The sequence below is a fragment of the Perna viridis genome, chromosome 10, assembly GCF_037379345.1.
Source record: "Perna viridis isolate PV_CMFRI_1.1 ecotype Kerala chromosome 10, ASM3737934v1, whole genome shotgun sequence".
Lineage (NCBI taxonomy): Eukaryota > Metazoa > Mollusca > Bivalvia > Mytilida > Mytilidae > Perna > Perna viridis.
Window position 1 is genome coordinate 1,314,519 of NC_142454.1, and position 13,845 is coordinate 1,328,363.

At 32.0% G+C, this 13,845-nt stretch overlaps 1 protein-coding gene and 1 long non-coding RNA gene across 2 annotated transcripts; one reads left to right on the top strand and one right to left on the bottom strand.

The window, feature by feature from the left end:
• Nucleotides 1-6,483: 6,483 nt before the first annotated feature.
• On the bottom strand, nt 6,484-9,529 carry LOC148604086 (RYamide receptor-like). Its single transcript, XM_088548474.1, has one exon. It carries the CDS (start codon nt 9,202-9,204, stop codon nt 8,173-8,175), a length of 1,032 nt encoding a protein of 343 aa, XP_088404600.1. The 5' UTR covers nt 9,205-9,529; the 3' UTR covers nt 6,484-8,172.
• On the top strand, nt 9,528-11,412 carry LOC148604087 (uncharacterized). Its single transcript, XR_015915866.1, has 2 exons — nt 9,528-9,597; nt 10,812-11,412. It is a non-coding gene; the product is annotated as an uncharacterized LOC148604087 (long non-coding RNA).
• The last annotated feature ends 2,433 nt before the right edge of the window (nt 11,413-13,845 follow it).

A 13,845-nucleotide genomic window follows, 5' to 3' on the forward strand; every position in this document is an offset into this window, starting at 1 on the left:
ATATCTAATCATGATGAAGTCCTTTTCTCTCTCTAATATCTAATTACGACGAAGTCCTCTCATAGTCCATTATAAATATCTCTATACAGATACCCTCTTTGAACGTTAGATTCACTTAGTTTGTGCCTGTTGTCTAACTTGTCACGATGTTTGTTATATTAGTAAAGAATACTGATCGATGAATATAGCAGATAGATACTATGGGCGGTATACTTTGGCGTAAATAAAGACAAGTTCATAGGAAAAGTTGCATCCTATGTGTTTCATAAGTTTTGAAAACACTTGAATAACATATGTTTATCATATATTTTCATATGTTTAGGACCACCATAAAAAAAACATATGTTTTTCACTAACAAATTTATTCATGAAATACTTAAAAAAAAATCATAGGTATTAATATGTCTTCAATAGGATTTCATATATGAAAAGGGTATGATTTTTACCATATTAGTCCTAAACATATGTTGCAATTTTCTCTGTGTATGTAAAAGTATGATTCGGTGAAAAGAGGGATGGATAAGTGACATTGAACTCTGCTATTTTCCGGCAACGGTGCATTCCTTAATTGAGCTACACAACTAAGAAATCTTTAATGTGTAATACAATATAAGAAGGATGAGGTTATCTATGTAGAACTTCTACTAAATGATGACCCTTAGTAAAAAGTCTTCCTTTTTATCTGTGTTTATCTTGTAATTTACTTCGACAACGTTGTTTGCATAGATATAATCTTTCTCAAAATTTCAAGCAAATATTAACTTGTTTTTATATAATAAAATATACTTCCCAGTAATATCAATCTCGGGAAGGAAGGAGTTGTAAAAACGCATAAAATATGGGAAATCGTTTTATATGGCTCCTTCAGTTCCAAAATAAGACCAAAACTGTAACATTGAAGATTAACCCAATTTTCTCCTAATCCCTAACAATGATTTGATTTTCTACTTCATACTTCCAATTAATAATGTACGGATGAAGTCTGGTCTCCTCATTCATTTTATTTGTTTTTTATTGTGTGTACTTTTTCATTTGTTTTTATATTGATTTCATTTTCTTCGTTTGTTCTGGTCTTTAACAGAGCTGACCTTGATTATCCTTGTTTAATTGACTTTTTGTTTTCCTTGTCATTGATTTGACCGTTTATTTTACTTGACTACAACATAAGCAATCATTGCACTTAGGTCAGTCATGCCATAATGTAACCATGGCATTAGTGTTGTTCTAGAATAATGCAGTTACCAAGGCATTTGTCTTCTTCTAGAGAATGTATATTTTACTAATAAAATTTATAAAGTACCCCGAGTGTTTCTCATCATAGCTTCTGTTCTATCGTTTACATCCGGGGAACGAAACCTCGTACTACAGAGCATTTTAGTTATTAAGACTCTAATCTGTTCCCGAAACCGATTGTCAAAGTAAGCGTAAATAAATGGGTTTGCTACATGGTTAAAAGAATATGAACGTTCGAATATCTTCAATACAGCAAAAATAGGATCACTTAAGCATTCTTCATCAATTTTAAACTTTGATCTTATTGCTTTAAGCACAAAGAGGGGCAGGTAACTCAATGCAAAAACAAAACTAACAGTTATAGCTATCTTGGTGAGTTTGGTGGCGAGGTCATCATTGTCTGTTTGTCCAGGGGATGACACTGATTGCTGTTGTCTTTGTCGTTGCGTATACATATATATATATATAAACGAAAATAAGCTCAGTGGGCTTGCGTACTGACAAGCCTTCACTGATTGACATTCTAAACAAACATAATGAGTTGGCACTACACATATTTCATGTCGACTATCTTTTGTCTGAATAACAGTATGGAAAACTGTAAATAGTCAAAGAATTTGGAAACATTGAAAGTCGGAATATTACTCCGTATGTTCCTGTCTACATGTCCTACTGACCCAATTACAGGGGCTCGCACCTTTACAATATGACATATCTGATGCACTTATCTTGGACTCATTTATTGAAGAGGTTTTTAAACATTCCCGTGCTGTTGGGCAATAGCATGGCCTTGGGTGAAATTTAAATTAGTATTTTGGTCCTTAGTTGAACAGCTTTTCATTTACAAGGGTTGCATCTAATATAAATTCCTAATTTACAAAAATGTATTTGATCAGTCATTCGTTTATGTAATAACAATGCATTATCAACTGAGTTCGAGTGGCTTATATTAAATTCTTTTGCATGTTTTGTTTTCCTTTGAATTTATATTTGGTAGTTGCAGTTGGTTTGCCGACAGATGATATACATCCGGTTCCCGTATACCAATCATGACAATTTAATTTTAATCAGGGTTAATTTCATACATCCGGTTCCCGTATATCAATCATGACAATTTAATTTTAATCAGGGTTAATTTCCTCATGTTAAGCTTGTTTGGAATAGTTGCAATTCATTCTTTTTTATTTCTGGAATGAAATAACACTCAAAACAGTACAAAACGTTAAACTGGTACAAAGAACAAATAAATACACCATAGAATTGTACATCAACGTTATCAAGTAACTTCATCCTCTGCCTCGCATCTATCAATTTTCTTTAATTTTTATGACATTTTCTTGTACCGAGAAACCCTCTCGCTGTACAACAATCTTGGCAATCATAGTATTCAGTTCGTCATGTAGAACATTTGGCATGTTTGTATATCTTTTAAAACGACTTACTTTAACCGTGATTTCAAGTAATTTTTTCTTGTTTCAACATATTTTGCTTTATGATAAAAAGTGGAAACAACGACACGAACTTTATTCACTACTCATTAGTCAGAAATAAAAGTACATGTATCTGGACAATGGGGCATTGGAAACAGATACAGAAGCTGAAAGACTAAAAAGTAATTTGGTAAAAAACAAAACAAAACAGAACCACAACATCACCATCATCATCAACAACAACAATAATAATAATGAAAAAAAAAAAAATAAAACCAAAACAACAAATGGTAAGACTGAATCATCAACAACAACAATAATAATAATGAAAAAAAAAAAAAATAAAACCAAAACAACAAATGGTAAGACTGAACAGGTTCACATGACAAAGTGAACACTTTGCCGATGAGCTCATGTCATGTGAGAAGAGACAATGATGGTTACTTTATAAATACTATTGCGGACGTTTTATTAATGATCAAAGTTGTATCATAATTAGATTCATACAGACACAGCATACAGTCACAATGAACAACAGAATACGTTACTACACCCAGTTAGATGACACAAATCTTTTAGAATTAGTCGAACCTGTGTGGTTGTGCCAGTTAGCCATGAAATAACAATTATACTATCTTCCAAAACTCAAAATAATATGTAACAGAAACACCCCAGAGACTGAGTCAAAGGAGGAAATTTTTATTACTAACGAAAGCTGGATTTGCTCGAATTTTCTCTTTCTAATATCTAATCATGATGAAGTCCTTTTCTCTCTCTAATATCTAATTACGACGAAGTCCTCTCATAGTCCATTATAAATATCTCTATACAGATACCCTCTTTGAACGTTAGATTCACTTAGTTTGTGCCTGTTGTCTAACTTGTCACGATGTTTGTTATATTAGTAAAGAATACTGATCGATGAATATAGCAGATAGATACTATGGGCGGTATACTTTGGCGTAAATAAAGACAAGTTCATAGGAAAAGTTGCATCCTATGTGTTTCATAAGTTTTGAAAACACTTGAATAACATATGTTTATCATATATTTTCATATGTTTAGGACCACCATAAAAAAAACATATGTTTTTCACTAACAAATTTATTCATGAAATACTTAAAAAAAAATCATAGGTATTAATATGTCTTCAATAGGATTTCATATATGAAAAGGGTATGATTTTTACCATATTAGTCCTAAACATATGTTGCAATTTTCTCTGTGTATGTAAAAGTATGATTCGGTGAAAAGAGGGATGGATAAGTGACATTGAACTCTGCTATTTTCCGGCAACGGTGCATTCCTTAATTGAGCTACACAACTAAGAAATCTTTAATGTGTAATACAATATAAGAAGGATGAGGTTATCTATGTAGAACTTCTACTAAATGATGACCCTTAGTAAAAAGTCTTCCTTTTTATCTGTGTTTATCTTGTAATTTACTTCGACAACGTTGTTTGCATAGATATAATCTTTCTCAAAATTTCAAGCAAATATTAACTTGTTTTTATATAATAAAATATACTTCCCAGTAATATCAATCTCGGGAAGGAAGGAGTTGTAAAAACGCATAAAATATGGGAAATCGTTTTATATGGCTCCTTCAGTTCCAAAATAAGACCAAAACTGTAACATTGAAGATTAACCCAATTTTCTCCTAATCCCTAACAATGATTTGATTTTCTACTTCATACTTCCAATTAATAATGTACGGATGAAGTCTGGTCTCCTCATTCATTTTATTTGTTTTTTATTGTGTGTACTTTTTCATTTGTTTTTATATTGATTTCATTTTCTTCGTTTGTTCTGGTCTTTAACAGAGCTGACCTTGATTATCCTTGTTTAATTGACTTTTTGTTTTCCTTGTCATTGATTTGACCGTTTATTTTACTTGACTACAACATAAGCAATCATTGCACTTAGGTCAGTCATGCCATAATGTAACCATGGCATTAGTGTTGTTCTAGAATAATGCAGTTACCAAGGCATTTGTCTTCTTCTAGAGAATGTATATTTTACTAATAAAATTTATAAAGTACCCCGAGTGTTTCTCATCATAGCTTCTGTTCTATCGTTTACATCCGGGGAACGAAACCTCGTACTACAGAGCATTTTAGTTATTAAGACTCTAATCTGTTCCCGAAACCGATTGTCAAAGTAAGCGTAAATAAATGGGTTTGCTACATGGTTAAAAGAATATGAACGTTCGAATATCTTCAATACAGCAAAAATAGGATCACTTAAGCATTCTTCATCAATTTTAAACTTTGATCTTATTGCTTTAAGCACAAAGAGGGGCAGGTAACTCAATGCAAAAACAAAACTAACAGTTATAGCTATCTTGGTGAGTTTGGTGGCGAGGTCATCATTGTCTGTTTGTCCAGGGGATGACACTGATTGCTGTTGTCTTTGTCGTTGCGTATACATATATATATATATAAACGAAAATAAGCTCAGTGGGCTTGCGTACTGACAAGCCTTCACTGATTGACATTCTAAACAAACATAATGAGTTGGCACTACACATATTTCATGTCGACTATCTTTTGTCTGAATAACAGTATGGAAAACTGTAAATAGTCAAAGAATTTGGAAACATTGAAAGTCGGAATATTACTCCGTATGTTCCTGTCTACATGTCCTACTGACCCAATTACAGGGGCTCGCACCTTTACAATATGACATATCTGATGCACTTATCTTGGACTCATTTATTGAAGAGGTTTTTAAACATTCCCGTGCTGTTGGGCAATAGCATGGCCTTGGGTGAAATTTAAATTAGTATTTTGGTCCTTAGTTGAACAGCTTTTCATTTACAAGGGTTGCATCTAATATAAATTCCTAATTTACAAAAATGTATTTGATCAGTCATTCGTTTATGTAATAACAATGCATTATCAACTGAGTTCGAGTGGCTTATATTAAATTCTTTTGCATGTTTTGTTTTCCTTTGAATTTATATTTGGTAGTTGCAGTTGGTTTGCCGACAGATGATATACATCCGGTTCCCGTATACCAATCATGACAATTTAATTTTAATCAGGGTTAATTTCATACATCCGGTTCCCGTATATCAATCATGACAATTTAATTTTAATCAGGGTTAATTTCCTCATGTTAAGCTTGTTTGGAATAGTTGCAATTCATTCTTTTTTATTTCTGGAATGAAATAACACTCAAAACAGTACAAAACGTTAAACTGGTACAAAGAACAAATAAATACACCATAGAATTGTACATCAACGTTATCAAGTAACTTCATCCTCTGCCTCGCATCTATCAATTTTCTTTAATTTTTATGACATTTTCTTGTACCGAGAAACCCTCTCGCTGTACAACAATCTTGGCAATCATAGTATTCAGTTCGTCATGTAGAACATTTGGCATGTTTGTATATCTTTTAAAACGACTTACTTTAACCGTGATTTCAAGTAATTTTTTCTTGTTTCAACATATTTTGCTTTATGATAAAAAGTGGAAACAACGACACGAACTTTATTCACTACTCATTAGTCAGAAATAAAAGTACATGTATCTGGACAATGGGGCATTGGAAACAGATACAGAAGCTGAAAGACTAAAAAGTAATTTGGTAAAAAACAAAACAAAACAGAACCACAACATCACCATCATCATCAACAACAACAATAATAATAATGAAAAAAAAAAAAAATAAAACCAAAACAACAAATGGTAAGACTGAATCATCAACAACAACAATAATAATAATGAAAAAAAAAAAAATAAAACCAAAACAACAAATGGTAAGACTGAATCATCAACAACAACAATAATAATAATGAAAAAAAAAAAAATAAAACCAAAACAACAAATGGTAAGACTGAACAGGTTCACATGACAAAGTGAACACTTTGCCGATGAGCTCATGTCATGTGAGAAGAGACAATGATGGTTACTTTATAAATACTATTGCGGACGTTTTATTAATGATCAAAGTTGTATCATAATTAGATTCATACAGACACAGCATACAGTCACAATGAACAACAGAATACGTTACTACACCCAGTTAGATGACACAAATCTTTTAGAATTAGTCGAACCTGTGTGGTTGTGCCAGTTAGCCATGAAATAACAATTATACTATCTTCCAAAACTCAAAATAATATGTAACAGAAACACCCCAGAGACTGAGTCAAAGGAGGAAATTTTTATTACTAACGAAAGCTGGATTTGCTCGAATTTTCTCTTTCTAATATCTAATCATGATGAAGTCCTTTTCTCTCTCTAATATCTAATTACGACGAAGTCCTCTCATAGTCCATTATAAATATCTCTATACAGATACCCTCTTTGAACGTTAGATTCACTTAGTTTGTGCCTGTTGTCTAACTTGTCACGATGTTTGTTATATTAGTAAAGAATACTGATCGATGAATATAGCAGATAGATACTATGGGCGGTATACTTTGGCGTAAATAAAGACAAGTTCATAGGAAAAGTTGCATCCTATGTGTTTCATAAGTTTTGAAAACACTTGAATAACATATGTTTATCATATATTTTCATATGTTTAGGACCACCATAAAAAAAACATATGTTTTTCACTAACAAATTTATTCATGAAATACTTAAAAAAAAATCATAGGTATTAATATGTCTTCAATAGGATTTCATATATGAAAAGGGTATGATTTTTACCATATTAGTCCTAAACATATGTTGCAATTTTCTCTGTGTATGTAAAAGTATGATTCGGTGAAAAGAGGGATGGATAAGTGACATTGAACTCTGCTATTTTCCGGCAACGGTGCATTCCTTAATTGAGCTACACAACTAAGAAATCTTTAATGTGTAATACAATATAAGAAGGATGAGGTTATCTATGTAGAACTTCTACTAAATGATGACCCTTAGTAAAAAGTCTTCCTTTTTATCTGTGTTTATCTTGTAATTTACTTCGACAACGTTGTTTGCATAGATATAATCTTTCTCAAAATTTCAAGCAAATATTAACTTGTTTTTATATAATAAAATATACTTCCCAGTAATATCAATCTCGGGAAGGAAGGAGTTGTAAAAACGCATAAAATATGGGAAATCGTTTTATATGGCTCCTTCAGTTCCAAAATAAGACCAAAACTGTAACATTGAAGATTAACCCAATTTTCTCCTAATCCCTAACAATGATTTGATTTTCTACTTCATACTTCCAATTAATAATGTACGGATGAAGTCTGGTCTCCTCATTCATTTTATTTGTTTTTTATTGTGTGTACTTTTTCATTTGTTTTTATATTGATTTCATTTTCTTCGTTTGTTCTGGTCTTTAACAGAGCTGACCTTGATTATCCTTGTTTAATTGACTTTTTGTTTTCCTTGTCATTGATTTGACCGTTTATTTTACTTGACTACAACATAAGCAATCATTGCACTTAGGTCAGTCATGCCATAATGTAACCATGGCATTAGTGTTGTTCTAGAATAATGCAGTTACCAAGGCATTTGTCTTCTTCTAGAGAATGTATATTTTACTAATAAAATTTATAAAGTACCCCGAGTGTTTCTCATCATAGCTTCTGTTCTATCGTTTACATCCGGGGAACGAAACCTCGTACTACAGAGCATTTTAGTTATTAAGACTCTAATCTGTTCCCGAAACCGATTGTCAAAGTAAGCGTAAATAAATGGGTTTGCTACATGGTTAAAAGAATATGAACGTTCGAATATCTTCAATACAGCAAAAATAGGATCACTTAAGCATTCTTCATCAATTTTAAACTTTGATCTTATTGCTTTAAGCACAAAGAGGGGCAGGTAACTCAATGCAAAAACAAAACTAACAGTTATAGCTATCTTGGTGAGTTTGGTGGCGAGGTCATCATTGTCTGTTTGTCCAGGGGATGACACTGATTGCTGTTGTCTTTGTCGTTGCGTATACATCCGCCGTCCAATGAGAATATATAAAACAAAAAGAATTAATGCATAAATTATGTAGAGTACAGTCAAGAACCAATTATATATTTCTCCATATATGTTAGTATTAAAAGTAACTGGGCATACATATCCAGTTATATTATCCTCTAAATTAATATGATCGATAGGTTGAAATATAGCTTCAGGTATATCCAAGACAACCGCCAAAAAGAAGCCCCCAATAATCCAGTACCGGACGTTGGTATTGTTTATTTGTGTCTTATGAGGATGACATACCTGCCTGTACCTATGAATAGCCAGTACAATCAGAAGATGGGATGAATAAAGCACAAAGAAGATGATGATTGTAGTGAAAGTCTTACACACCCACACTTCATAGAACGTGTAATAGCGAACAAGTCGGCCAATGTTAAACGGAAAAGTTAAAGTAGAGAATGCAAAATCAACTAAAGCCAGATTCCATATTATTGTTCTGTAAACAGTCCTAGAATACTTATGTCGGTATATGATGAGTGCAAAAAGATTACCCGGAATTCCTAAGATCATGAGAATGGTGAGATAAATAATTGGTGCCAGAAGTTTGTCCATTGATCTAGTATAAAAGTCTTCTAACGTCACCGTTCTACTTGTATCAACCATAGTAACTCGGCGACGGCGTTTTCTCCTTTCATTCAGAATCTTAGTATTTTACAATATTACTTCTTGAAGACTTCTTCGATACAGTAAAATAAAATCGATTCGTAGGTTTCCAGAGGTTAACAATTTAACTCTGCTTATATGTCCATATATTTCCTTGTAGAATTCAGTAATGATCACATCAAGTATGGCCTTTGACTGTAAAACAATTTGATCGACGGCATGCACACATAAGATATGATATCGGAATCATTATTTAGCGTTTTATGTTATAGGGTAGACAGGTAATAAAACCCAACATGTTATCAAACCCTTTCATAAGGAAGTTTTAAAATTCCATTCCAGAGATAAAACACTGCACATTTATCTTCAAAATAATTTTGTAAGAGTCTAATGGTAAGTTTTTGTACTATTTCTTCCTACCAGGCTACCTTTGAAGGTGAAGTTGATTTTTTTCATTACAAAGTTTAATTCGACATTCTATTTTACTATTATCATAACCCAAAATGTCACTATCGGTAGACCGTTAATACCTCTGTACATAGGAAATATGCATTCTATTATGCAAAAAGCCTGAATCAATGTTAGACAGTAACTTTAATGATTCCAAAAATCTCGTCTTAGATCGTCATAATTAGAGAGTCTATGACGTCACAAACAAAAAATAAATTAGTACATAAGAAATATCTGAAAACGGTTTTAGCATTAAAACTTGAGATCACATATTACACACCTATTGCATTGCAGGAAAACAGCCGTTTTTTAATACAACCTTAAGTTTCAGCAATCATAATAAGTAGGAAAAAATTAGAGGTTATAAAATTTTGACTTTTAGAACGAAAGGCCATCTCACTACAAAAAAAAAAAAAAAACTGTTGCAGTTAATTTTTGATTTAATACAATACAAACGGACCAGTTTAAAAAAGAACAGATATTAAATGAATATCATCAAAATCCTGAAGTTATGATGTTTTTTTTTTCTACAGCATTTTAATATCGTTATCACTTCTCTCAATAAAATCCTTTCCCCTGGAGGATCCGTTTACGCCTAATGTAACAGTTGCTCATTTCCTTTTGTTACTTTGTATGTATGATTATAGTTACTTTATGTTCTTTGTTGTGTATGTCTGTTTTCCTTGTCTGGTCTTTGTCCCTGGATTACATTCTTTTGATTACCACTATAACCTTGGTTCCCTTGATTACTCTTTTTGGACGTTTCGCTGTTCGTGTAACTCCATTATTCCTGCATTATCGTCATCATAGTTCTGATTATCCCCCAGAAAAAGTTCAGGGCAGAAACCTGCTAGATAGGCGAATTAATTATTGTATTGTTTCATTTTTTATCAAACGAACGAACAATACAAAAACATAAAAGTAATTGATTTTTTTAAACAAGTTTAACATTAAAAGTAGGATTCAAACACTTTGAAATGTATTAGAAGTCATTCAATTGACCTCGAACCTGCCGTACAAAAACTGTCAGAACAGCATTTCAGGTATCATAGTTAAGTGTTGTATTTTTCCACTACATTTATATCGTAAGGTACAAAGAACAGGAATCGTAAACAACTATACAAAGAAGAATCTAACATACACTTATCATTCTCAAGGGAGAAGCAGTTCTATTAATCCCACAATTATCAGCAGTCAATGTAAAGTTTCTTGCTCCAGACGACCCTGAAGACTCCGAGTCAATAGCCAATACTCAAAGCCACTCGCTGATGAGAACGTATCCACCCACTCTGTTGGTACAAACCGACAACTGTTGTGTTACTACCAAACTGCAGGGTCAGAAACTACCAGGCACAACGGCTTCAAGAAGACAATACAGTACAATAACTGTATCTTCTACACCACACTAGATAACCTGAAAGAATTCAGAGCGAGCTTCCAATGAAATTACCATGGTCCAGTACCTTACCATGCCGGGGTGTTAGAGCAGCCAAACCCCGAAAGTACACGGATAAACAGCAGACTCCAACAATATAAGACCAGAATTACCGAATGATAAAGTTACAGTGACTCAGCAAAATATGAAATAATTAATATTTGTTGGTTTTGTGGATTCATTGTATTTTTTATATTCTTTCTTTCTTTTGATTCTTGTGTTGTAATTGAACAAAAGTTCTTTATTTATTACACTTATCTAGACGAAGTTCTAAATCATGGGACATTTAAATTAAAGGAATTAATAAAAATATACAATATCAATGTTGGTTGTATTATTGTGTCATTGTGAATTAACCAATACGATTACATTCTTAGTTTTTTTGTTGTTGAGAAAAATGATAAAAAATCTTTTAAAGTAAATAATTATCCAAACATAATTGATACACAAGTACCGCTATGCAAAAATGCATCAAAAAACTCTGAGTGTTTTCAATTTATATTGACATTACTGCAGTCCTTTAAATCCCATTAAGTATTAATATCATAGCTGGCGACATGTCTAAATGTTTTATTAAATCTTTGACTGTTCAAACTTGACCAATGCAAACACATACTCTATTATTAATTGTCTTTTAATTCGGTCATTTAACTTCCTACACCTAGTCAGAACAAGAAAGTGACAACCTGTTATATTGGAATGCCAATTCCATTGTAACTATGCAGTTACTATTTTTATAAAGGATCATACCGAAGAACGTGTAAACAGTAAATCATTAATGACATTGTAAAATAAATCAACAATGGGACCCAACTTTAGTTAAAACATGTCTAAAGCATCAAATATTTTATAGTGCTGGTATAGCTGATATAAATGTTTGCCAATAATTTTGAATAAACTTATTGTTTCTGTACTCATAAAATTCAGACACTGCCATTGGTAAAGTGATTCATGGTATTGAGAAACCCACTAAACAAACGATGGTTTTCAAGTCTACATACTTATGTTATATTTTTACATAGCAATAATTATTTCTATATTCAGATCTGGATCTGCACTTTTGAGAAAATCATACATGTATCTCCCACTAAAATCAACCAAATCAAATAAATCAGGAACGATAACTCTTGCAAAGAACCTATTTCATGTACGATCTATAATATTTTTTATCTCAAAGTGCAACAACCAATTGAACAACTAAGACTGGTTAAATGACCAGTAACTGTTTCTAAACAAAAAATGAAACTGTATTCGGTGGATTTTGACATGCATTAATCACCACCTGTCTGATTGACTTAAATCCTTAAATGACAAAATAGATCACGCTGTTAAATCAAATTAGTTGAGAAATCATAACTTGCTACAATAAAGAAATTATCTGACATACTTTTGATTTCAATTCAATGAAAAAAAATACTATTAAAAATTACGACTGAGTATAGAGAGTTATTTTTACTTATAAAAGAAAAGGATAGAACATACTTAAATTATGATAAAAATGAACTTATAGTTATTACAATAATGACGTATAACTTCTAATCAAATTGTTGAGCAAACATAAGTGCATAGTATTCGGAAAGAACCCTATTAATCGGCACAGATAAGTTACCTATAAATGATCAATTAATTACTGTTTTAATTTTAACTTTTGGGCAAAACCACATTTTATAATTAAACCAATATTTTAGAAATGTTTTACTTTTTTCAACATTAAATATGTACAAAAGTATGTTTCTATAGCAGTCCCGAAACATAAAATTTAAAATGAAAGCAAATGCTCTATTCCTGTGTACAGAATCGCTTCAGTACGCAGGAATCAAGAACAGCAAATCACCTCGAAGGATGGCACAGTGAAGTATGCCAAGCGCAAACATCCCAACATCTATAGATTCACAAAACTACTTCAATAGGCAGCCATTGGTGAGAGATCATCAAACAAGATAAAAGCACATTAATATCAAGAGCAGATTAATGAATCTTAAAGTGAAACGTGTAAACAGACAGACAGACTAAAGGATATAGAGATGAACGAACTATCTTTGTACACTATAGTACAGGAGTATATCGAAGAAGAAAATCGTTGGAACCTTGCAAATGAGGCGTGGAAACAGAAAGACACAAAGACAGAAAACAAGGAAATTAAGATGGATTTTATCTTTAGACAGAAGAACAATCTTTGGAAACCTTGACCAAGATCTTATCTGTTTACTTATGGGATAGAAAACATTGATTTAAATATCATGGATTGAGATTTTCTGAAGACATAAAACACATTTTATCCATAGTAATATCCTTATTAGCAAAAGGGAAGAAACATTTAAAAATAGTTTACAGGACTAGAAGCTACCGTGTTTGAACTTTGTAATTACTATATAGTTCCTTTTTAATTAAAATTGACTCATAGTTAGTTATATTTTGAAGATTTATAAGGAACTCGTAAAAAGAAGAGCCATGGTTCGTTTAATGAAAACTCAGAACAATGCCTCCTGATGACGTACAAATGTCATGTATTAAAGTCTCAAACTACAAAGTCATAAAGGAACACCATAGATCTAACAGATACCGAATAGTAATCTGCAAACTGAAAAATTGTAGACAAAACCTGTCTAACCGAACCCTGAATAATCCAAAAACAATCTGTTATAACCAGAAACTTTTTAATTTTTTCAAATACAATTACAATGTATTTTGAACCTTGGTAAACCAAACACATGTCTCAACCGAACCAATTTCAATGTCCAAAAGGAGTTCCGTTT

Excerpts from the sequence above, each read along its gene's own strand:
- LOC148604086 (XM_088548474.1), bottom strand. The coding sequence starts at position 9,204 with ATGGTTGATACAAGTAGAACGGTGACGTTAGAAGACTTTTATACTAGA.